This window comes from Gymnodraco acuticeps, unplaced genomic scaffold (assembly GCF_902827175.1).
Source record: "Gymnodraco acuticeps unplaced genomic scaffold, fGymAcu1.1, whole genome shotgun sequence".
NCBI classification, from domain to species: Eukaryota; Metazoa; Chordata; class Actinopteri; order Perciformes; family Bathydraconidae; genus Gymnodraco; species Gymnodraco acuticeps.
In genome coordinates this window covers 73,871-98,054 of record NW_022990358.1, presented here as the reverse complement: position 1 = coordinate 98,054, position 24,184 = coordinate 73,871, and the positions used below count along the sequence as shown (strand labels likewise).

Here is a 24,184-nt window from a genome sequence, read left to right as displayed (position 1 = left end):
TTATCAGAGTTTATCAGCGTTATGAAAATAAGTTACCTTTAGTGTGTGTTTTCTTGTTGTGTGCATATACGTTGTTTCCTAAAGGGGTTGTTAAGAGTTGTGAGAGATCTTTGCTTGTGTTATTTATTTATTTTGTAAATCCACCATGCATGCTGTAATGTCCTATTTATTGACGAACAAGTTAACGGACTAGTTGTTTAAGCTGTGACTCTTTGCAACATCTGCCCACATAATAAAACATTTGACCTAATGGTTTCACATGCGCCATGTCAAACAGTTATTTCCATTCCTCTGGATGGAAATGTGTCGCAGTGAGTAGAAACAGTATTTTAAGTGGAGCGATGGAAGTGAAATGTCTCCCTGCTGGAGTCTTATTCCCTCTCCTCACATGCTCTGCAGTAAGTCCTGGATTACCCTTCTGACCCAGAGTTCTCTATGGCACAATTTCGGATGCAGCACGAACACAACAGAGAACATTACCATCCCATCGTACTTTTTGTCCGATCGGGGAGGATCCCAAACATGGGAAATGGAATCTTCTCTTAGATCAGATATAGTGCTTAACTCTGTCATGTGGGCCTTCCTCAACAGGCCATTTTAGGTCCAGGGTCATACTTAAAGACACGGGACTCTGAGTTCCTCTGCACGTATGTCGGTAATATTTTTTGCAGCGTGTGGTTGGAGAGTAGTTTCTTAATGACAGGGGAAGCCTGAGCCGTCTCCGAGGCCTTCTGGGTAAACAGGCGTAGCTGGCTGCCATCTGGTTGGCTCCCACTTCAGAGCCGAGAGCCGTTAACTGATCATCTGCACTGATTCCAGCTACACTTAGTCCCACAGCTGAATATTTAGGATGTTAACCCTAAATAACACCTACTGTGTATAAAGGGTCAGTCCAACAAGCTGAAAATAATATATTTATTCACTTACTTCTAAATTAGACAATAGTTTTGGTTTAACTCGCCCTGTGTTTTAGCTTCTTCTCCACTGTATTGGGGGTGAATGAGAGTTTTGTATGCATGTGTATTAGTGTCCCTTTTGATGTGAATTATCAGCATAATATATTTGTTATTATTAGGGACTATTGTTTCTGGAAGTAGTTGCAATGAAAGCTCTGATTATCAAGAGTAAGATACTTTACTTGACATTTAATTGTATATCCATTTAATGATGTTCTGGTTCGATCTATTAAGTAATGATCTGTAATATAGGTCAGGAAATTGTGAAAATATTATTTTTTATCGAGATTCAATATACAAAGAATAGACAATGTTCAAATGTCATGACTAAAACAATCAATCTATTATCACAATTGTCAATAATTATTTGTTGTATTCATTGTTTACAACTATATACATGGCTAGATGTATACAGTGAGTTCAACCATGAGCAACTGTTTGCTCACAACAGTGTTTCCCATACATTGATTTATTTGGCGGGCCGCCACAATTAAATATCGTCCGCCACAAATGGATCTCACTAATGGATAGTGAGGTGGGCTGATGATCGGAAGATTGCGAGTTCAAATCCCACCTGGAACACCACTACTAGTGTGCCCTTGAGTAAGGCACTTAGCCCTCAGTTACTCCAGGGAGAATGTCCCTGTAATTGGTCATTGTAAGTCGCTTTGGAATAAGGCGTCTGCTAAAAATGATATTTTTGGGAGAATAAACCCCACAGATCCTCAACTCTGGTGCGTCTCATTCATTAACAACGCAACACAGAGCAACAAGAACGTTGTCTACAGTAGCCATGAACTCAAATGTATTTTCTTATTTGAGGGGGGGTTGGATGCGTGGGCCACCCGAATAGGTTAAGGGGCCTTTGGCTTTTCTTACCAGGGGGGGGGGGGGTTGGTGGCTGGTGGCTGGTGCGGTGCGGTGCCCCCACAAATAGAATCAGATTATGTGGGAAACACTGAACAAGGTCAACAGATCAATTTAAAAAGGTGATAATAAGTCAATGTTCACCCTTGTTTCTGATGACCCAGAGAATAAGTTATTGCAGGTAAGTCCTGAGGTTGTTTAGTCAGGAACGCTCCTAACTTTCTGATCTTGAAACAGATCAGAGGTGCAGCCATCAGCCGCTGAGCCTCCTTCCTCTTTTCTGGGCCAAACAGACGTCATCAAATGCAAACGGAAAACGTTTCCCAGACTGCTTTGAGCTTAAGGATCTTAATAATTGCACCTGAATGTGGATAACAGCCTCTTTGAAAGTACCTAACACCTTCACAAAAACACGTAGAGCGAGTGTGCGGGTGACAGAAAAACAAAACAGTCGGGTCTGTGGGAGAAAAACACTCCAGCGAGTCAAAAGAAAGGCTTTCGCTCCGGCAGCATTTTCTGTGATGTGACTTCATTTGAATGACAAAGAAACAAAAGGCTTTCTCAAAGCTTTGCATTGAATGCACCAACAAAAAAGATAAAGCTGCACAAAACGACGGAAAACAACATTAAGATGCAAACACTTTTTGTTATTCTGTACTGTGTTGTTATTCAGATAAGCACCAAACATTCTCAACTTTTTGACCAGCTACTCCCCTCTGTTCCCATGACCGAGTCGCCCTTTTCTGTCTGTGTTTGATACAGCGAGTGTGTGTTTGAGCCTGTTGTGCCAACAGAAAAGTCGACAGGGGCAGCAGTGGGACCAACTGTGGGAGGCAAGCAGAAGAGAGTAAAAGAAAAGAGAAGAGAGCAAAGCTGACCGAGGGAAGAGCAGAAAGAGAGAATTCAAGCAGAAGTAAACTCTCCTCTCAGAAAGACTCTCTTATTGGTACTTCATTAGTCTTGACCTTGCATTTGACCCACAGCGAATGCAGCAGCAAGCCTACTGCTATGACACCGCCACTATGCAAGCCACACACACACACACACACACACACACACACACACACACACACACACACACACACACACACACACACACACACACACACACACACACACACACACACACACACACACACACACCACACACACACACACACACACACACACACACACACACACACACACACAACACACACACACACACACACACACACACACACACACACACACACACACACACACACACACACACACACACACACACACACACACACACACACACACACACACACACACACACACACACACACACACACACACACACACACACACACACACACACACACACACACACACACAGGAATGCTGCCTCTGTTATTGTCTTTAAGTGCCAAACTCAGGCCAAGGCCTCGCCAGGATTCAGAAAACAAAATAACAGCCGTGCAGAGCTCTCTCTCTCTCTCTCTCACACACACACACACACACACACACACACACACACACACACACACCCAAAACACCACTTCCGTCCATTCTCTCGCACAGAGAAAGGAAGTTGAAGCTCGCCCGGCCCCAGTCGTCCAGACAGAGGTGGCCCTGGCAAACACAGTCTCCTGCCTGCTTACCCTCCTTCTGAATGGCTTTAAAATACCCTCAGCCCTCACCATCCTTCTCTTCCTCTCTGTGTTGCATGTAAAGAGCCACTTCCAGTTTAAAAGAGTACTTGATGTAGTTTCCAGCCCTTCATTTCTTTTGTAAATTTGCTGCAAATGTGTTGCACTGCACATTTATTTATAATAATTATCTTGCACACATAAATGGAATTCAAATATGTGAAAGCAGTTCATGTGATGTCACAACTTTAGGGGATATATCAATAAATATGTAATTTAATATTAACATATATCATGTTTGCTCTTGGCTGAAAAATCAAGCGTCCTCGTTGACAGTGGTTGAATAGTACTCAGACGTCCAGATATTAAGTAAATGAAGTTAGAAGATGACAAACAGAATCAGATACATAATGATTTCTTAACCTAAAGAATGATCCAATGCTACTTCAAGACCTCACAATTTAAATGTTATGTTTTTCCTTTAGAACCTAGGGTGAAAAAATGACACATTGTTTGTTTAACTGTATTGCAAAGTACTTAAAATAAATACAGTGGAGAGAAAAGTATAATATTTTCCTGTTAAATATATTGATGGAATGAGTCAAGTGAGGTACAAGTATCTAAAAATTGTACAAGAGTAAATGCATAATGCAGATGTAATGTAGCACAAGCTTCCCAAAGTTAAACATAGCTACCACCCAGATAGTCCGTTCTGGGCCAGCGTCGGCTGACAGCCGGCCAGATGATCTGTGTGTGCCCTAAAATTGGCCCAGATGTGGAAATTGCATACCAACAATTTTGGTAGTACAGCTTTTACTGGGACAATCATTTTCATATAGCTCATGACCCAATCCAACTGTCTCTTATTTGCATATGAAACAGATGATAGTGACCTTATGATGAACATGCCACTTAACATGTTATTCTATTTGTGCCACAGCCTCCGCCAAATGAACAAGTGCAGTTCTATATTAGTAAGCATATTGTGACTATACGAAAGCTGGCAGTGTTTGAAAATATCTGGGGGAGCTTCATGGAGTTTTTGAAAAAGAAGGTTGGTAATGATCAATAAAACCAAAGAAATAAAAAAATGTAAACAAAGTAAGCATATTGTGGCAAATATACATGAACAACTATTATCCCTCAATATATTTCTTTATATTGTCCAACCCAGCCTCCGAACCTTTTATTTTCCTTCCTCTACTGATGTACAGCTACAGAAAGCACCAACATCAGCAACATCATACACATCTGTCTACTTGTTGAGATCTCCATCATCATCACTGTCACCAGACTGGATCTGCTAATGCCAGCATACAGTATAGGACATCTCATTATGCTGAGTTATGTGCCTGCTGTCCCTTTCAAACACACTTGTCAAACAAACAGAAAGACTATTCAGCACAAGCTCAACATTACGCTATACAAGCGCCACATGTGGACCGATGCATCTAAATAAGAGGCTTGTTTTCAGCTGCTGTACATTGGTGACAATAAAATAAAACTACAAGCAGTGTGACAGGATCAGGGAGAGAAGGACGGGAAATAAGGTTTTGCATTTTCCCCGTGAAGCCAATTAAAGTCTGTCAGGTACAAACTTAGCCAAACACAGGAGAAAAGCAGAGATTATATCCAGTGGCAGGTGCTCTAAGATATGTTTGTGTTGACTTGTGCATGAACTACTGAGTTTCCAAAGAGGATAACATATTGATCTGAAGAGTTTATAATTAGCTATATCCACTGCTCAATATAAATGCATTAAAATACCAATACTGAGATGGTTTTAAGAGGCAGGCTCATCCATGCACTCGTTAAACATCCATATAATCATCCTCTTAATGGATACAATCACTCTACAGTTACTTACATAAATCATAAATTATATATATATATATATATATATATATATTACATACTGTAAATTCATATTCCTCTGTATATTATGCACATCTCTGTTCAAATGTTGTGCTTCTACTGTGACATGTTGCTAGCCAATAAACGTGTGAGTGTTTCGTGATGATGTCACTCTGTTCTGGAAGAAAGAGAGACCAATGGAGGTGTTTCAGTCGGGGGGGGAGAGATACTCCCTTTGGAGGGAACTTTAGGATTTTAGCCTTAGCAGACTATTTACATGCACCAAAACCCCAAGAAGCATAATAGGGCCCCTTTAACCCTTTACACAGTATCTTCATCATTAGAGGAGTGTGATTGACAGTGAGGTGTTGAACCTCTTACCTTTGGCCATTTGGGGTTGATAAGACGAGCTTTGATGGCGTCATCCAGAGCGGTGCTGTACTCTCCCAGTCTGAGGTAGGCAGCGGAGCGGTTGCTGAACAGGATGCAGTTCTGGGGGTCCGCGGTGAGGGCCTCGCTGTAGAGCCGCACAGCCAGAGCATATTCTCCCTGCTGGCAGGCCTGGTTACTGCGCCGCACACGGTCCAGGAACTCTGCCTTACTGAGGCCAGGAGGAGTAGGAGGAACGGGGGGGACGGGCAGTCGGTCTCTTTTCACCGGCGAGGCTGAAGGAATGACAGGAGAGGAAGAGGAGGAGGACGAAGAGGGAGGGTTGGTGGTCCTGCTGGTGGAGCGAGAACCAAACAGAGAGAACTGGGAGAAGGGGAAGGGGGAAGGACAAGGAGAGAAGACATTGGTTAATTTTCACAATTATCCCATTAGATAGACAACCAGCAGAAACTATTGTCACAGAAACTATTGTCACAATTCGATGGTTCCAGCTTTTCGAACTTGGAGATTTGCTGCTTTTCCCTGCAGTTGTATCACTGTAAAAGGGAAAGCTTGGTCCTTGGACTGTTGGTTAGATATAACATGACATTTGAGTCCTTCACTTTGGACTTTGGGAAGCTGTGACAGGCATTTTTAGGGTCCGAGCACGGAGCGCTAGGACCCGACGGCGTCCTAGCACGAAGTGCGAGGAACCTATTGTTATTGGTGGTATTATTAGGGCCCGAGCACAATGTGCTAGGACCCGACGGCGTCCTAGCACGAAGTGCGAGGAAACCCATTGTTATTGGTGGTATTATTATTTTTCTGCTGGCGCTTCCTGTTTTTGAGGTCTTTAGGATGTTTCAAAAGTTGTATAATTTTGCATGGACGCCAGGACCGGTGAAAAATTCAATATTCTGGAGTCAATGGGTTAAATATTCCAACCTGCTCACTAGCGCCACCTATCAAAATCCTATAAAGTCGCACAGTAACTCCAAATGACCTGAAATGTTGCCCACATATCCGGGTGGACCTGCTCTACAAATAATCATCTTGGAACCCTAAGCTCCGCCTACATTTTTTAATTAGCATAATTTACATAAACAGTTAAATTTTCAGTTTTTCAACACCAAACTTCGTATACAGCATCGGTGGAGGGTCAGACACATTACCGTATAAAATGAGCATGTTCAGAACATAAATATTGCCGCCATGAATCAAAACGTACTCGTAAAAAGGCGGGCTTAGAAAGAAATGCTCATAACTCATCAACAATGTATCCAAACATCACAGATTTTGGTGGATAGGTTCATTCTGTCTTGGGGAATAGGCACACCAAATATATATCAGAACTTCACGAATTTTGGCACAGACATTTCTCATGGAATTGCGGACATATTTGTAAATAGATTACATTAGCCCCGCCCCCCAGGAAGTCGGCCATTTTGAAATATATGCGTTTTTCATGCATTTTAAGCACATTCTTGCAAACTCCTCCTAGGGGAATGATCGGAAAAATTCCAATCCAGGACACGTTCAGCCCCTATCCAATATGATGCTAAATTGAGAAGAACCTTTTTGATAGCTCAATCGTGGAGGTCGTAAGCTAACAGCGAATACACAATTTTTGACGATTTACATGTCGCAAATTACTCCAAACTACTCAGATATAGTTATTCCAATATTCACGAAACGCTGTATACATATTGCTATTATGATTGCACACATATTTCAGATTGCCTTCCATTAGCCCCGCCCCCCAGAAAGTCGGCCATTTTGAAAAATGTGCGTTTTTCAGCCATTTTAAGCACATTCTTGTGAACTCCTCCTAGGGGAATGATCGTAAAAATTCCAATGCAGGACAGGTTTAGCCCCTGGCCAATGTCATGAAGAATTCCGGATTACATTTCTGATAAATCAATCGTGGAGGTCGTAAGCTAACAGCTAATACACCATTTTTTACGATTTACATGTCGCAAATTACTCCAAACGATTCGGATATAGTTATTCCGATATTCACGAAACACTGTATACACATTGCTCTTATGATTGCGGACATATTTCAAATTGGCTTTTATTAGCCCCACCCCTGACAAAGTCGGCCATTTAAAAAAAAAAAAAATCGTTTTTCATGCAGTTTAAGCACATTCTTGCCAACTCCTCCTAGGGGAATGATCGGAAAAATTCCAATCCAGGACAAGTTCAGCCCCTATCCAATATGATGCTAAATTGCAAAGAAAATTGTTGATACATCGATCGTGTAGGTCATAAGCTAACAGCGAATACACCAGTTTTGACCATTTACATGTCGCAAACGACTCCAAACTACTCCAAATAACTCGCATATAGTTTTTCCGATATTCACGAAACGCTGTATACACATTGCTATTATGATCGCACACATATTTCAAATTGCTTTTCATTAGCCCCGCCCCCCAGAAAGTCGGCTATTTTTAAAGATTTGCGTTTTTAATGCATTTTAAGTACATTTTTGCTAACTCCTCCTGGGGAAATGATCGAACAAATTCCAATCCAGGACAAGTTCAGCCCCTATCCAATATGATGCTAAATTACGAAGAAATATTTTGGGAGCTCAATCGTGGAGGTCGTAAGCTAACAGCGAATACACCATTTTTGACGATATACATGTAGCAAATTACTCCAAACTACTATTCCGATATTCACGAAACGCTGTATACACATTGCTATTATGATTGCGGACATATTTCAAATGAGCTTTTAGTAGTTATAAGGATGCCCCTTTCGTCACATTAGTATGCATGAAAAGTGACAGGTGGACACGCCCCCAATTATGCAAATGAGCCAAGTCCCACCTCCCATTGTTCGAGATCCTTTGATGTGAGGGGGGTACAATTATGTTAATGAGCTAAGTCCTGCCTCCCTTTGTTCGAGATCCTTTGATGTGTGTTATAACAGGTAGGTGTGAAAAGCCCCCTGGGTAGCGCCTTTGTTGTCTAATTCTTTGATGTGTTGATTAGGGTAGTCTCTTTGAAGTTGTGTTGTCTGGCCCATGTCCCCTCACACCCCTTTGTAGTCTAGTCCTTTGATGTGAGGTGTTATAGCAGGTAGGTGTGATATAAGCCTCTGATGTTAATCTAGGTGTTGATTAAGGCAGACTCTTTGAAGTTATGATGTCTGGCCCCTGCCCCTCAGAGCCCTTTGTTGTATAATCTAATTAGCCTCTGATGTTTGTCCTTTGATGTGAGGTGTTATAACAGGCAGGTGTGACTTCACACTGGTGTGTTATAAGCCTTTGATGTTAATATAGGTGTCTCTTTGAAGTTATGCGTGAGACTGTCTACCCAGCCCCCCTCCCAGCCCCGGCCTCTCCCCCTTTTCTCCACCCCTTCCTGTGGCTATGACGCTAGCAGATAGTGGGGGATGGAATTAGGTGAAAATAGAAATATGCGCAAACTAAATAAAAAGACAGTCATTTCCACTTACCAAGTCACCTTTTTAAAAAAGAAAAATGGCCAAGAGACGCCTCGAATGGGGTTTTTAAATCAGCCTGTGCCAACTTACCGCCATCCGTCCGGAGCGCCAATCAAGAAACGAATGCAGTATCTGAGCCGGGTTCAAACGCATACAGCCGAAAGATCTGTGCACAAACTTATCTCGTGCCCTCTTTTGGTCATGTACGCGCGTTCATGTGTGCTGGAGGAGGGGCTCTGTGAGGAAGTGGCAGATTTCCCCCCTTGGTTTGACTGCAAAAGACTCTCACTCGAACTGGTTTCTCCAAAAATGACCTACCCCTACCTTTAACAACAATTCACACACACACACACACACACACACACACACACACACACACACACACACACACACACACACACACACACACACACACACACACACACACACACACACACACACACACACACACACACACACACACACACACACACACACACACAACACACACACACACCACACACACACACACACACACACACACACACACACACACACACACACACACACACACACACACACACACACACACACACACACACACACACACACACACACACACACACACACACACACACACACACACACACACACACACACACACACACACACACACACGATGGAGTTGGCCATTTGATGGGAGTTTTAGAGATAAGCTTGGGATGTTAATCTATATGTTGATTAGGACACTCTCTGTGAGGTGAGAAGCGAGGGGATGGAGTTAGTTTAAAAAAAAGAAACCTTACACTTTTAGTTGTCCTCTCTAAATTAGATGTAAGGTTTTTTTAAATGATTAGTGTTAATTAAGGGCTATTGTTATTTTGTTTTATAAGGGGATAGGAGTTCAACTTAAAAAAATTGCACAGGATCATTCTAAGAAGAGTGAGAGGGCTAATGAGCCAGCACCATACCTCCTCTATGCATTTTCTTGACCTGTATCTGATCTTGAAAAACTTGACTCTTTTTAAAAAAGTTATTTTTCATCTATAATTTTCAACCATGCAGCAAGAGATCAAATTTAAGAATAAGTAAGAGTTTGTCACGATTTTACGGGAAATAGTCAGTGCGCGATGTCACATCTTAAAGACAGCTTGAACTGGATAAATGGTTAGTCTTTTTTCAAACATACCGTACGTTCTGCATGTTAGTATATCTGGCCAATCGATTTAGACCCTACTGCCCTAGACGCATGCCCTCATTAGGGAAGTCACGCTTTGGGAAGAGGTGTTTCATTTCACAGATCCACCTTGATTGTTGTTGTGAGGGGTGAAGGAAGAGGGACGGGGGAGGAAAATTCAGAGGATGAAGAAGCAGAAAACATAACTTGTTTGTAAAACGGACAGCACGTCAGTTTCAAGAAAGATGACACCGTGTTTATGCATGACATGCAAAATATCTTGAAGCCCTATATAAAAAAAAAAAAAGTACAAGTATATTGTGTTGAAAATATCGCAAAAAGTCGTAATTTTGTATAATGTATTAGTTGCATGTTGTATTTTGCTAGAAATCACTATGTCGTTTTTCAAAAAATATAATGGAAAAAGGAGAGAAAGACAAAAAACTAAATATCACAGTATGTTGAAAAAATACGAAAAAGTAATGTGTTTAAAATAACATGAAAGAAATCAAAGTAACGCTTCTAAAAAACATATATTTTAGAAAAGTAATGTTAGTCATGTCAAGTTATCAAGACTGCTGTGTTTCATCGAAACAGTGTTAAAATCACAAACTTGCCTTTTAGAGAGACATAAAGAAAACGAATTCCTTACAAATTAATGAATATTTTACCCGGTTAAAAAGGTTTGCATCCATTAAAGTGTAACTAAAAGTATCTTAGTAACACAAGAAAAGAGAATAAAGCATTGATGTCAACAAAACTGGATTGCTCCATTGAAATAGCGTTAAAATCAAAAAGTGCCTTTAAAGAAAATGTATTCAGATAAAGTATTTTATTTTCAGAAATGTTTAAGGTTTTGCATACATAAAAAGTGTATCTTACAGTTCCTTTGTGAGAGAATTACACACAAATCTGCAGAGTGTCACTAAAAAGTTTTACACAGGGACTGACATTCTGTATGGGGGTTTCACACCTGAGCTGCTGCGGGGGGAGGGCGTTGAAAAGGGGGTGAGTATGTTTGGCTCTCGGGGTGTGTTAAGAGTCACAGTCTTAAAGAAAATCTGTTCAGAAAAAGTACTTAACTTTCTACCAGTTGTAAAGTTGTCATACATAAAAAAAAAAGTAAGAGACTTACTATTCCTTTGTAAGTGTCTGTAAAAAGTCTTAAAATCACAAAACTTGCCTTTTAGAGTCAGAATCCTAACGAAATCTACTCAAACAGAGTACTTAATGGTAGTGGTGCGCTTTTATACACAAAAGTGTATCTTTCAGTAACTTTCTCAGAGAATTTAAGCATAAATCTGTCAAATGTTCAAAACAGCCTTGTTTTCACTGAAATAGCCTCAAAATCACAAACTGCCATTAAGAGTCAGATTCTTAACTAAATCTACCGACACAAAGTACTTCATTATCTACTTTTAAGCTTTTATACACAAAAGTGTATCTTTCAGTAATTTTCTCAGAGAATTTAAGCATAAATCTGTCAAATGTTCAAAACAGCCTTGTTTTCACTGAAATAGCCTCAAAATCACAAACTGCCATTAAGAGTCAGATTCTTAACGAAATCTACTGACACAAAGTCTACTTCATTATCTACTTTTTCAGCTTTTATACACAAAAGTGTATCTTTCAGTAACTTTTTGAGAGAGTTAAGCATAAATCTGTCAAATGTTTCAAAACCGCCTTGTTTCACTGACATAGCCTCAAAATCACAAACTGCCATTAAGAGTCAGATTCTTAACGAAATCTACTGACACAAAGTCTACTTCATTATCTACTTTTCAGCTTTTATACACAAAAGTGTATCTTTCAGTAACTTTCTCAGAGAATTTAAGCATAAATCTGTCAAATGTTCAAAACAGCCTTGTTTCACTGAAATAGCCTCAAAATCACAAACTGCCATTAAGAGTCAGATGCTTGACGAAATCTACTAAAACAAAGTACTTCATGGTAGTGGTCAGCTTTTAAACACAAAAGTGTATCTTTCAGTAACTTTCTGAGAGAATTAAACATAAATCTGTCAAATGTTCAAAACAGCCTTGTTTCACTGAAATAGCCTCAAAATCACAAACTGCCATTAAGAGTCAGATGCTTGACGAAATCTACTAATACAAAGTACTTAATTATCTACTTTTCAGCTTTTAAATACAAAATGTATCTTTCAGTAACTTTCTCAGAGAATTTAAGCATAAATCTGTCAAATGTTTCAAAACAGCCTTGTTTCACTGAATTAGCCTCAAAATCACAAACTGCCATTAAGAGTCAGATTCTTAACGAAATCTACTAATACAAAGTACTTCATTATCTACTTTTCAGCTTTTAAATACAAAGTGTATCTTTCAGTAACTTTGTCAGAGAATTTAAGCATAAATCTGTCAAAGATTCTTAACGAAATCTACTGACACAAAGTACTTAATTATCTACTTTTCAGCTTTTATACACAAAAGTGTATCTTTCAGTAACTTTCTCAGAGAATTTAAGCATAAATCGGTCATTTTTGGAGAAACCAGTTCGAGTGAGTCTTTTGCAGTCAAACCAAGGGGGGAAAATCTGCCACTTCCTCACAGAGCCCCTCCTCCAGCACACATGAACGTGCGTACATGACCAAAAGAGCGCACGAGATAAGTTTGTGCACAGATCTTTCGGCTGTATGCGTTTGAACCCGGCTCAGATACTGCATTCGTTTCTTGATTGGCGCTCCGGACGGATGGCGGTAAGTTGGCACAGGCTGATTAAAAACCCCATTCGAGGCGTCTCTTGGCCATTTTTCTTTTTTAAAAAGGTGACTTGGTAAGTGGAAATGACTGTCTTTTTATTTAGTTTGCGCATATTTCTATTTTCACCTAATTCCATCCCCCACTATCTGCTGGCGTCATAGCCACAGGAAGGGGTGGAGAAAAGGGGGAGAGGCCGGGGCTGGGAGGGGGGCTGGGTAGACAGTCTCATGCATAACTTCAAAGAGACACCTATATTAACATCAAAGGCTTATAACACACCAGTGTGAAGTCACACCTGCCTGTTATAACACCTCACATCAAAGGGCAAACATCAGAGGCTAATTAGATTATACAACAAAGGGCTCTGAAGGGCAGGGGCCAGACATCATAACTTCAAAGAGTCTGCCTTAATCAACACCTAGATTAACATCAGAGGCTTATATCACACCTACCTGCTATAACACCTCACATCAAAGGACTAGACTACAAAAGGGTGTGAGGGGACATGGGCCAGACAACACAACTTCAAAGAGACTACCTTAATCAACACATCAAAGAATTAGACAACAAAGGGGTGTGGGGGGACAGGGGCCAGACAACACAACTTCAAAGAGACTACCTTAATCAACACATCAAAGAATTAGACAACAAAGGCGCTACCCAGGGGGCTTTTCACACCTACCTGTTATAACACACATCAAAGGATCTCGAACAATGGGAGGCGGGACTTAGCTAATTTGCATAATTGGGGGCGTATCCATCTGTCACTTTTCATGCATACTAATGTGACGAAAGCGGCATCCTTATAACTACTGCTTTTATTAGCCCTCCAGAAAGTAGGCCATTTTACAAAATGTGCGTTTCTCATGCATTTTAAGGACATTTCTGCGAACTCCTCATAGGGGAATGATCGGAAAAATTCCAATCCAGGACAACTTCAGCGCATATCCAATGTCATGCTACATTGAGAAGGAATAGTCCTTCGCTCAAACGGGGAGCTCGTAGGCTAACGGAGAATGTACCATTTTTGACCAATTATATACCTGCCTGTCTGCCTGCCACATCAACTCTCACACACACACACAAACACTCACCTACTGTTAGTCCAACAATGCCCTTTGCTGGCGGCATATTCATTACAACAGACACCTATACACTCCCTAACCCTACTGTCTATTTGTAGATATCTCCTAAAGCATACAAATAAAGTGTGAAATGTAGGCCTGGTACATATATTATTGAGCGATATATATTATACACACTGTTCTGCTTTATGCACTGACCTCAGCAGCTGTTCTCACTGTAAACATCACCTCACAATGAAAGCAGTTGTATGATAGATAGCCTAACATCCAGAGGAGATGTGATTAGTGAGTAAACAAACGGTAAAGGGCAGAAAGTCTGAGGCACATTTGATCATCTTAAATAACTTATAATCACAACGGAAATAACACTGTTGGCTGAAATCGACTCCGGAGAATACATCAGTGTACCTCCTCGATAATCGATCCTCGACGACCCTTTCGAGAAATGTGTTTTCCTTCGAGACGGCGCGCCGACATCAGTTTCCGGGTCGCTGCCGGAGGACCTGGGAGTCTGGAGAGGCTTCTCAATTCTTAAATTTCCCCTCCTCGACTCCCCTCCTCGAGACTTAGTCCCGCCCACAGGAGATGCGAGCAGAGGACCGAGGAGGGGATCCGAGGAGAGAGGAGGGGAAGCAGCAGACGTTTAAAGAAATGAGAACTCCTCTCCTCTGAGCGGTCATATTAAAGCGACGTCCGTTCATTATTACGTGGCAACAGCTGCATCAGCTGTCGAGTGTTTTGTCATAGCCCTGTATTTTATAATCTCTGTTAGATCAGCTGAACATTGTTCCCCCACATATTTACTTTTAATTCATTGAGAGTGCGGTATAATGAGACAATAACAGGCTACAGAGGCGGGGACACACACACACACACAAATATATTTATATAAATATATACAATTTAAAGTATGAGAGCTCAGCACTCTCATAATAACGTAACACAATCAGAGACTGGATATATCCCCCCCCCCCTCCTCTCCCTCTCCCTCTCTCTGGTCGCTGAAATGGGAAATTGAAATTACGGGCCAAAAGTTGTATTTACAAGTAGCCTATAAGTAGCCTGTAAGCAGAGGACACCAAACCAACTGAGACCGTCTGTCCGCCGCATCTACGCACAGTACAACACACACTGTACCACACACACACCTACACACTGTACCACACACACACCTACAGCTCCTAAAGCATATCAGGCTACAGCCGTTGTGTATTTTATTATGTGAAGCACTAAATGGTCTTAGAAATATATCGACTCTTTGTTTGTAGTTATCTACTAAACTAAAGCAAATAAAGAGAGTAGGCCTGTTATACTCAGTGATATATATTATACACACTGCTCTGCTTTCTGCACAGACCTCACAGCTGTTCTCTCTGCGACGCGATGAGAGCAGTTTCTAAAATAATATCCAGGGGATGCATGCAGAGCTGTCATTGGCTGAGATAAGTCCGGCCGTGCGTCACGCCTCCACCGTTCCCGGAAATGCATCCGCGGAGGAGCCGTGGAGGAACCATCAGTGTATCCTCGGTTATAGCTCCTCCAGAGAGCCTCCTCGATGCTCGATCCTCGGTCCTCGGTGTGCATTTAGAGAAATGAGATGTCCTTCAAAATGGCGCGCTGAAATTCATTTCCGGGTCACTACCGGAGGACCGAGGAGTCGAGGAGGGGACATTTGAGTTTTGAGAAGCCTCTTGGGACGCGAAAATTTGAGAAATGACAAACGGCTCATTTCCGAGGACTCGCGTGCGTCTGCTCGACGCCGGGACGACCGGCTGCCCTCCCTGTACTTTCCATACACAATAAGTCCTTTAATAAAGAAAATAAGCTGTATATTATTCCATAATTTAAAACCTCTAATTTGTCTATTTACAACAAAAAGACCAACAATAAAACAGTAAGTGGTTTTTATATAGGTGAATGTTCTTCAGCAGGGTCTGTAGTGATTACCAATAAATAAATAGTATTATGAATTAGGCTGATATTAGATCATAGCAGTTATATTAATATCAGTGTATTTGCAGGACAACAAATAACAAGCACCTGCCGGTATCAGTCTGATCACACTGGTTTAGAGGCCGATATAAAGACTGACTAATGAGAAAGGCTTTTTGCTCAGTGTTGTAGAAACAAAAATAAGTTTAGAAACACAACACGAAAAAATGCCTTTCGCTGCTGTTACATAAGTCATAGAAACGCAGTATGACACCAAAACTGCTGCAGCTTCATTAGCATGATATAATGTACTTTCTGGCAGATGGGACGCCAAACAGCTGGGTGCACTTTTTCGTTTCTACTTGGTGGTAATGGCTTAAATTCCTCAGAGACGAAAAAGTAGGGAAGTCAGACGGAGGCTCAGACAGAACGAGGAGGCTTCTGTTCTTCTCATTCAAACTTTGTTTTAAATGTGCTCACTGAGGTTTGATCTCGAGACGCTGCCTCCCTCGCTGATCTGGTGTTTCCAAATTTGTCCTTTCACCAGAGCTTACACCAAGGCCTTCATTATCTCTCTCTCTATTCCCCTCACACACACACACACACACACACACTCCTAAAATATGCAGACTGGAGGGATTCCTAAAACTTGCAAAAGCATCATCCATGGCTCAGAGCAACAGCCAAGGACAGGCAATACATAGTTTGGAGATACTGTTCCCTACATCAGTGCTCTGTATGAATGAGTTTTCTGGAGCAAACATCACACTTGGCATCATAGTTCTCCAGTTTGGCTCAGCAAATATTTTATCCTGTAAGAGAAAGATTAATTTATTGAGGTCCTGAGCACTCTAAGGCCCCGGCCACACGAGGACGAAAACGGTCGTTTGCGTTACTGTTTAATGTCATATAGACCGTTCGGCCACACGAGGACGACCGAATACGGCACTAAACGACTGCGGAAACGATAACGGGTCCCAAGGTGGATAGGGCGTACACACGGAGCCGCTGGGGGGTCCAACGGCTCCGTGTGTATGCCCTATACGATCATTTTCTGATAATGATGAGGCAATAGCCCCGCCTCTCCCCACCTCTGCTGCTCACCCCCGCGTCAAAGTAAACTGCACATTGAATTCAGATTATTTATCTTTCTCTCGATATGAACATAAACGCGAGTGAAGTCTAATCTGACAGGACGGAGACACCTCTCAAACTACCTAAACTAGTTATAAATATGTTTATTTTTACTGTCGGCCGGGTCACTCATTACTGGATCAGCTGCTGCATGAGACAGACACTGACGCTGTCCGAAGAGAGGGAGGAAAAAGAGAGGCTCCATGTATTTTATTATTATATTATATAGATTCGTTATTCATTTGTTTTAAAGCTCAATAAATAACAAAGAAGACCTTTGACCAGCACTTTTATAATTTTGTCCAGAAGATTTCAACTTTAATACACGTTGACTGGCGAAAAACTCTGCCCGGTTCCCTCGGCCCCCACCGCGGAGAATAAACAGAAGGGCAACCATGACAACCATGCTTCTTCGCTGCTTTTGTGGAGGAAGTTACAGCGCCACGTACAGGCTCCTGCATATGTATTGCAGCTTCTCCAGCGGTTGGAGCTAAACGGAGCTGTCTCGTGTGGACAGACACTATCCGGTGAATATTGCGTGTGGACGGAAGCTTTTTTACGATTGCGTTTGAGTTAATCCTATGCGTTTAGCCGTTTTCGTCCTCGTGTGGCTGGGGCCTAAGACCTGAACAACTTCTCTACTCACTGTTTAGTTGATGGCAATTCTAATTAAGTGTTCCACTGACAGATGGCGATGTGATTAACTTGGAAACAATCAAGGGCCAGAAAGTAAAAAGCAAGATTTAAGTCTTGACTGTACCCGGTCCTCTGAGCTCTGGTTCATAGTGAACTGATGAAATCCTGACATTTAAATTAAGAGTCCAGGATTTTAGAAATGCTGAGGTCAAAATCAAAGCCCTTAAAATCCAGCAAAAAGCAGAAACACTCTGACTATTCGTGCTTTCACAAAATATTTGCACTATTTCAAGGGGACCTATCATGCAAAATGCACTTTTTTATGTATTTTATACATAAACATGTGTCCCCAGTGTGTCGGGGAACTCACGCAGCATCAGAAAATAAAACCCTTTCTCTTTTCCTCCGTACCCAAATCTTTTAAAAACGGGGGAACAACGAGCGGATACAGATTTGCTACCGATATTACGTCAAATTGGCGGCGGACCCACAGAAAGTTGCTATCAGAAACAATGCCTGACGTGTTTTGGACGTAATCTCGTCTTTGTTTACATTAGCAAGCCTCGCTAACACTCAGCGCTAACCTGTAGCCTACTGTAGAGCACATGTGTTTAAAAAGCAGGAAATAAACAACGGAACTCACCTTGTGTCACAAGGTGAGTTCCGTTGTTTTTGTTGTGATAAACCTGCAAGAGAAAAAGCATTTGAGCTCCATACTGTTTCAGAAATAATCCTTGATGTGGTTTAGAACAGGATGGCGTTTTATCACAGCAGAATTTTAACTTTATCTCCGGTAGAATTCTGATCAGACATTAGCCCCGCCTCCTCTTTTTTTTTCAAGCTAAGGACCCAAAATCTGCGTTTCTCTAACAGGGCTGCAAAAGAGGGGTATGAGCAGTATGAGGGATGGCTACAATGGGTGATCTGTTTGGTATTTTAAGCAAAAAACTTTACAGACATGTTTTGTATAGGTAAGGCCCTACAATATATTTGTCCAATATAGCATAATAGGTCCACTTTAAATCATGTATTACAATTTCATAAATAAAGTTGGCAAATAATAAAACATGAACAGTGTGAGAAGTGCAGAAAACAACATTAATTTACTGTATTAGCCTTAATAACCAGGAAAAGACAACACTTGTGCCATTTAACAATATGAAGCTATCCAAAATCTAAGACAATATCTAGATTTCACATATCAATATCCATCCATCCATCCATCTTCTCCCGCTTATCCGTGATCGGGTCGCGGGGGTAGCAGTTCCAGCAGAGAGCCCCAAACTTTCTTTTCCCTGGCGACATCAACCAGCTCTGACTGGGGGATCCCAAGGCGCTCCCAGGCCAGCGAAGAGATATAATCCCTCCACCTGGTCCTAGGTCTACCCCTTGGTCTCTTCCCAGCTGGACGTGCCTGGAACACCTCCCTAGGGAGGCGCCCAGGTGGCATCCTAACTAGGTGCCCGAACCACCTCAACTGGCTCCTTTCGACGCGAAGGAGGAGCGGCTCAACTCCGAGTCCCTCCCTGATGACCGAACTTCTCACCTTATCCCTAAGGGAGACACCAGCCACCCTGCGGAGAAAACCCATCTCGGCCGCTTGTATCCGCGATCTCGTTCTTTCGGTCATGACCCATCCTTCATGACCATAGGTGAGGGTAGGAACGAAAATGGCCCGGTAGACAGAGAGCTTTGCCTTCTGGCTCAGCTCCCTTTTCGTCACAACGGTGCGGTAAAGCGACTGCAGTACCGCTCCCGCTGCTCCGATTCTCCGGCCCATCTCACGCTCCATTGTTCCCTCACTCGAGAACAAGACCCCGAGATACTTGAACTCCTTCACTTGGGGTAAGGACTCATTCCTTACCTGGAGTGGACAGTCCATCGGTTTCCTGCTGAGAACCATGGCCTCAGATTTGGAGGTGCTGATCCTCATCCCAGCCGCTTCACACTCGGTTGCGAACCGATCCAGTGAGTGCTGAAGGTCGCAGACCGATGAAGCCATTAGAACCACATCATCTGCAAAAAGCAGTGGTGCAATCCTTAGTCCACCGAACTGCAGACCCCCTCCCCCATGACTACGCCTCGAAATCCGATCCATGTATATTACAAACAGGATTGGTGACAAAGCGCAGCCCTGGCGGAGGCCAACCCTCACCGGAAATGGGTCCGACTTACTGCCGAGGACCCGGACACAGCTCTCGCTTTGGGAGTACAGAGATTGGATGGCCCTGAGTAGAGACCCCCTCACCCCATACTCCCGCAGCACCTCCCACAGTAACTCCCTGGGAACTCGGTCATACGCCTTCTCCAAGTCTACAAAACACATGTAGACCGGATAAGCGTACTCCCAGGCCCCCTCCAGGATCCTTGCGAGAGTAAAAAGCTGATCCGTCGTTCCACGACCAGGACGGAATCCGCATTGTTCCTCCTCAATCTGAGGTTCGACAATCGGCCTGACCCTCCTTTCGAGTACCTTAGAGTAAACTTTCCCGGGGAGGCTGAGTAGTGTGATGCCTCTGTAATTGGCACACACCCTCTGATCCCCCTTTTTAAATAGGGGAACCACCACCCCGGTCTGCCACTCCTTCGGTACTGTTTCCGACTTCCACGCAACGTTGATGAGACGTGTCAACCATGACAGTCCCTCAACACCCAGAGCCTTCATACAAATATTGAACATATCAATATGTTACAGATATTGTCCAGCCCAACTTTCTAGCATATAACAGTTATCTTATGTTGTTTGTATTTGTTGCTCTAACAATGTTTTCTTGAAAGTCTCTCTAAAAAAACTGATTTTAATCTAAACAAATGCTGTTTCGAAGCCCTCTCCACACTACGAGAAGTCAAAATACTGAAGCCTTGCTAAAAAAGTTTAGAGAACAATATTATGCACATGACCTCAGTGTCTTCAGCTTAGGTCCTGAGGAGAACTGTGACACAGTAATGCTAAACTTTCTAAGCAGATTTCCACAGTTCAGTCATCTGAAAGCCCATTTCTCAGCTGCTCTCTGCAGCATGACACCACGTTTAATGAATAGGTAATGTTGTTATGTAACACTCGTTCAAATATGACACATGCGATATGAAGCAGAGCTTGTGAAACATGTTACCAAGGCACTGTTTGCTGAAATAAACAAAGAAACCCACGTTAATCACGTGTGTGGAATTAGGACTTAAATCTCCAAGCGTATTACTCTTTAACTAGAACACAGTTAATATAGTGCAAAAAGAGAGATGCCTAAGATGGACTTTTGCAATCACACAGTTTGTGTAACTAAGCAGGTTATATAAATACAGAGGAGTTACAATGTTCTTTAAACTTTAGTCTGACCACACTTGTGTTGTGTTGTGTGGGTGAACCTGTACCAACTGTTCAAATGTTTGTTTGTACGTGCAGAGGATGTATTTGTACGGATGAGTAAAACAGAGCGAGAGTTTTATAATGAGAGTGTACAGATTCACCTGATAAAAGTTTGAAAAATATATCAGGGGTCTTAATAAATATCCAGACGCTGGTATAGTTTTTACCTTGTGACTGTGTGTGTGTCATCATGGCAAAATGCAGTCCTGGAGACACCTATTAGAGAGAACTTCTACGGATAGCTTGCCAACATTTGATAAGCATTATCATATCCGTTACTTCCTAACTACAACTTTCTGGCATATACTGTGTGATTAATGGTGACATTTGCCGGTTGTCTGTATTTAAATTTTTTACACAACTATTACTGTCACTTTTCTTTGAACAACTAATAAGGGAAACACTACTGTATGAAAGTCTTCTTGGAGAGACAGTCTGAAAATGTGCGCTTATCTCCAAGTGATATCATTTCTATAATTTTCTGGTTTTCACTCCACCTTCCACTGTGTTTTTTTTTCCAATTCTTAAACATGGACCATACATTCAGCAGGATCAGAATTAATTTCGAATAATGAAAGCCCACTTTAGCTCCATTTTTGGTCCCAACAACCTCCTGAGGGACATATATGCTCTTTAAGTGGTAAATGCTCCACTATCTTCACTAGCTAGTAGCAGGTAGCGTACAGTGGCTTTTTCTGTAAAAACTGCTGCGGTCAAAAACAACGCTGATGAAAGGAACCAAAACAGTAAAGTAAAGGAACATTTCTGGCCGTAAAACCCAATGCAATGAGCTGAAACACGCAATAAAGCAGAATGGGGTGATAATTAGCCATGGGTGCAACACCCAACACTGCAATCATTTGACCTTTTGTTCATATAAAAATATTCATTATTCTAGAGCTGCTGTTAAGCATTAAAAGCTTTATTTTTCTCTTTCAGAACCTTAGAAGATTCCCAGAAAATGTTAGTTTTATGGCCACAGAAATGAAACAAGTTAATCACAGCAATTGCTTTTAGTCCTATAATGTCCTTACATTTATTTTAATGGTCAACTATATCAAATATCGAACTATGCTCTGACCTTTTGTGTGTGCAGCCTGCTTCATCTGTATGTGATTTGTTGCATCACATGTCTGTTGATTGATATTCCTGTAACAGCTAATTAAAGGCTCACACACACATGCAAAAATAAAAGTGAGTTTCCTTTCCTAAAATAATGCACACACACACACAAACACGTACACAAACACTTCCCCTGTCTCCTATCTTATTAAGTTTATTTCGCAGCCCAGGTCAAAAGGAGTACATTTCTGGAGAGGAACCTGTGTCCCTGAACGCAGCACTTTGATCTATCAATAAGTATATATCCTTGTAGGAGAGGCATTATAGGCAACACGTTATTAGTTGAAATCATACACAGTAATATATATATATAAATAGAGTATATGAAGCAAGTTGTACATACACATATAACTGAAGGAGGATAGGATATATATATATAAGTTGATATTTATTTATGAATATGTGTCTGCCTTAAGACCAGTAGTAGAAAGTAACTATGTACAATTACACAAGTACTGTATTTAAGTAAAAATGTTGAGCTTTTGGTGTTTTAGACTACTCATTTAGCGATGGTGAAAGTAACTACCTTCCTTTACTGAAGTATTGTACTTGAATACACAAATTAGGTAGCCTAATTGTACTTAACCTGAGTATTTCAATTGTAGTCTACTTTACTTCTTCTACACAACATTTCAGAAAAATACTTAGCTTACTTTTTACTCCACTCAACTATGATGCATTATATGATTTTTATAATATGTAGTGGGACTTTTAATATACTACTTCAGGGTTTACTCTCAGGACATGATGCTGTTATTACAACACCATTGTCCTGTTGTCACTTGTTTTATTGGAGGAGTTTTAGAAGTAGGCTATTTCTGCACTGCTGTTACAACCTACAATACCTACGTAAAATATATGAGTTCTTCCTCAACCACTAACGTTAAGACGTATTATTATTTTAAGAGATGGTATATGTTGAGAGACACATGGAGTAATAAATCAATATAGAAAACAATTGGTAAGATTACGTTTTTTGGGAGGGGTTCAATGAGTGTAAACTCCTGCCAGTGGTTTCAAAACAAATCCTGCAGGCTGGCACTTCATCATGGGATGTGAGCTGTTGTTTAGTCTGTGAACTTTCTTTCTCCCCCAGTCTCCTGCAGGAATGCTCTGCCAACCACACCAGCGGATTTGTGAAACCACTAAATAAAACACACCATTGTTTTTCCATTAGCTTTACCTTCTCTTTCTTCGTTCTTTGCTTTTCCATCCTGCTCTCGGCTAAATCCGGCAGCGACAAACTTTCATCCCAGTGAAGCAGGACAGGAAAACACACCATCCAAAACACACCACAGTTTGGTAGTTTATCCACACTTTGCTGCGCGTTTACTGCTCGATACTATGGGGAGATTTGCCTGCTAAGTAGCGAACCTATAAACTTTTTCCTGGGGAAAGTTAATCCGGAGTGTGTGCGCCATGTTCCCACAGCCGAGCTTCTCCTCATAGCGAGGTTTTGTCCAGTGAGAGGCGGGGATCCGGTCGGCTCCATGGCTGCAGCCTTCAGCAAGGTTTCAATTACTCTTGATGACATCAGAGGGGAGTTGAGTTACCTGACAGATATGCATTACACCAGGCCTGTAATACTGCTGGTATGTTGTAGGAGAAATTACAAGTGATGCTTTCCTTGTGGAATAAAAATTGAACACAGTTTTTATGGTTTTTACTTTTACTAGATCGAACAAACACCAACAAAACAATACATAATCAAACACATGTTACATTTAATTGGCAGGAGGCAAATTGTGTGTTTAAAACATAATGTTTAAAATAAATAGTTTTTTGGGAGATATGTTAACTTTTTTACTGTAGGTGGAAAGATATGATCCTAATTTCCTGTGATTTGGCTTAGCTGTGGGTTTAGCTTAGTTTAGCATTACGACTGGAAACAGCTAGTTCTGTCTTAATGTTGATTTCTAAATG

The 24,184-nt window shown here is 41.6% G+C and overlaps 1 protein-coding gene across 2 annotated transcripts in view; it reads right to left on the bottom strand.

Moving 5' to 3' along the window:
* The window catches only part of ttc28 (tetratricopeptide repeat domain 28), a 141,551-nt gene extending 117,817 nt beyond the window's left edge, over positions 1 to 23,734 (bottom strand). For both annotated transcript variants that reach the window (XM_034224153.1, XM_034224154.1), the window contains exons 1-2: positions 23,445 to 23,734; positions 5,675 to 6,046 (exon numbers count right to left, since the gene is read on the bottom strand). In XM_034224153.1, coding sequence (XP_034080044.1) covers positions 5,675 to 6,046; positions 23,445 to 23,543 — 471 coding nt within the window. In that variant the 5' untranslated portion in view covers positions 23,544 to 23,734. The remainder of the gene's footprint in view (positions 1 to 5,674; positions 6,047 to 23,444) is intronic.
* Positions 23,735 to 24,184: the final 450 nt, after the last annotated feature.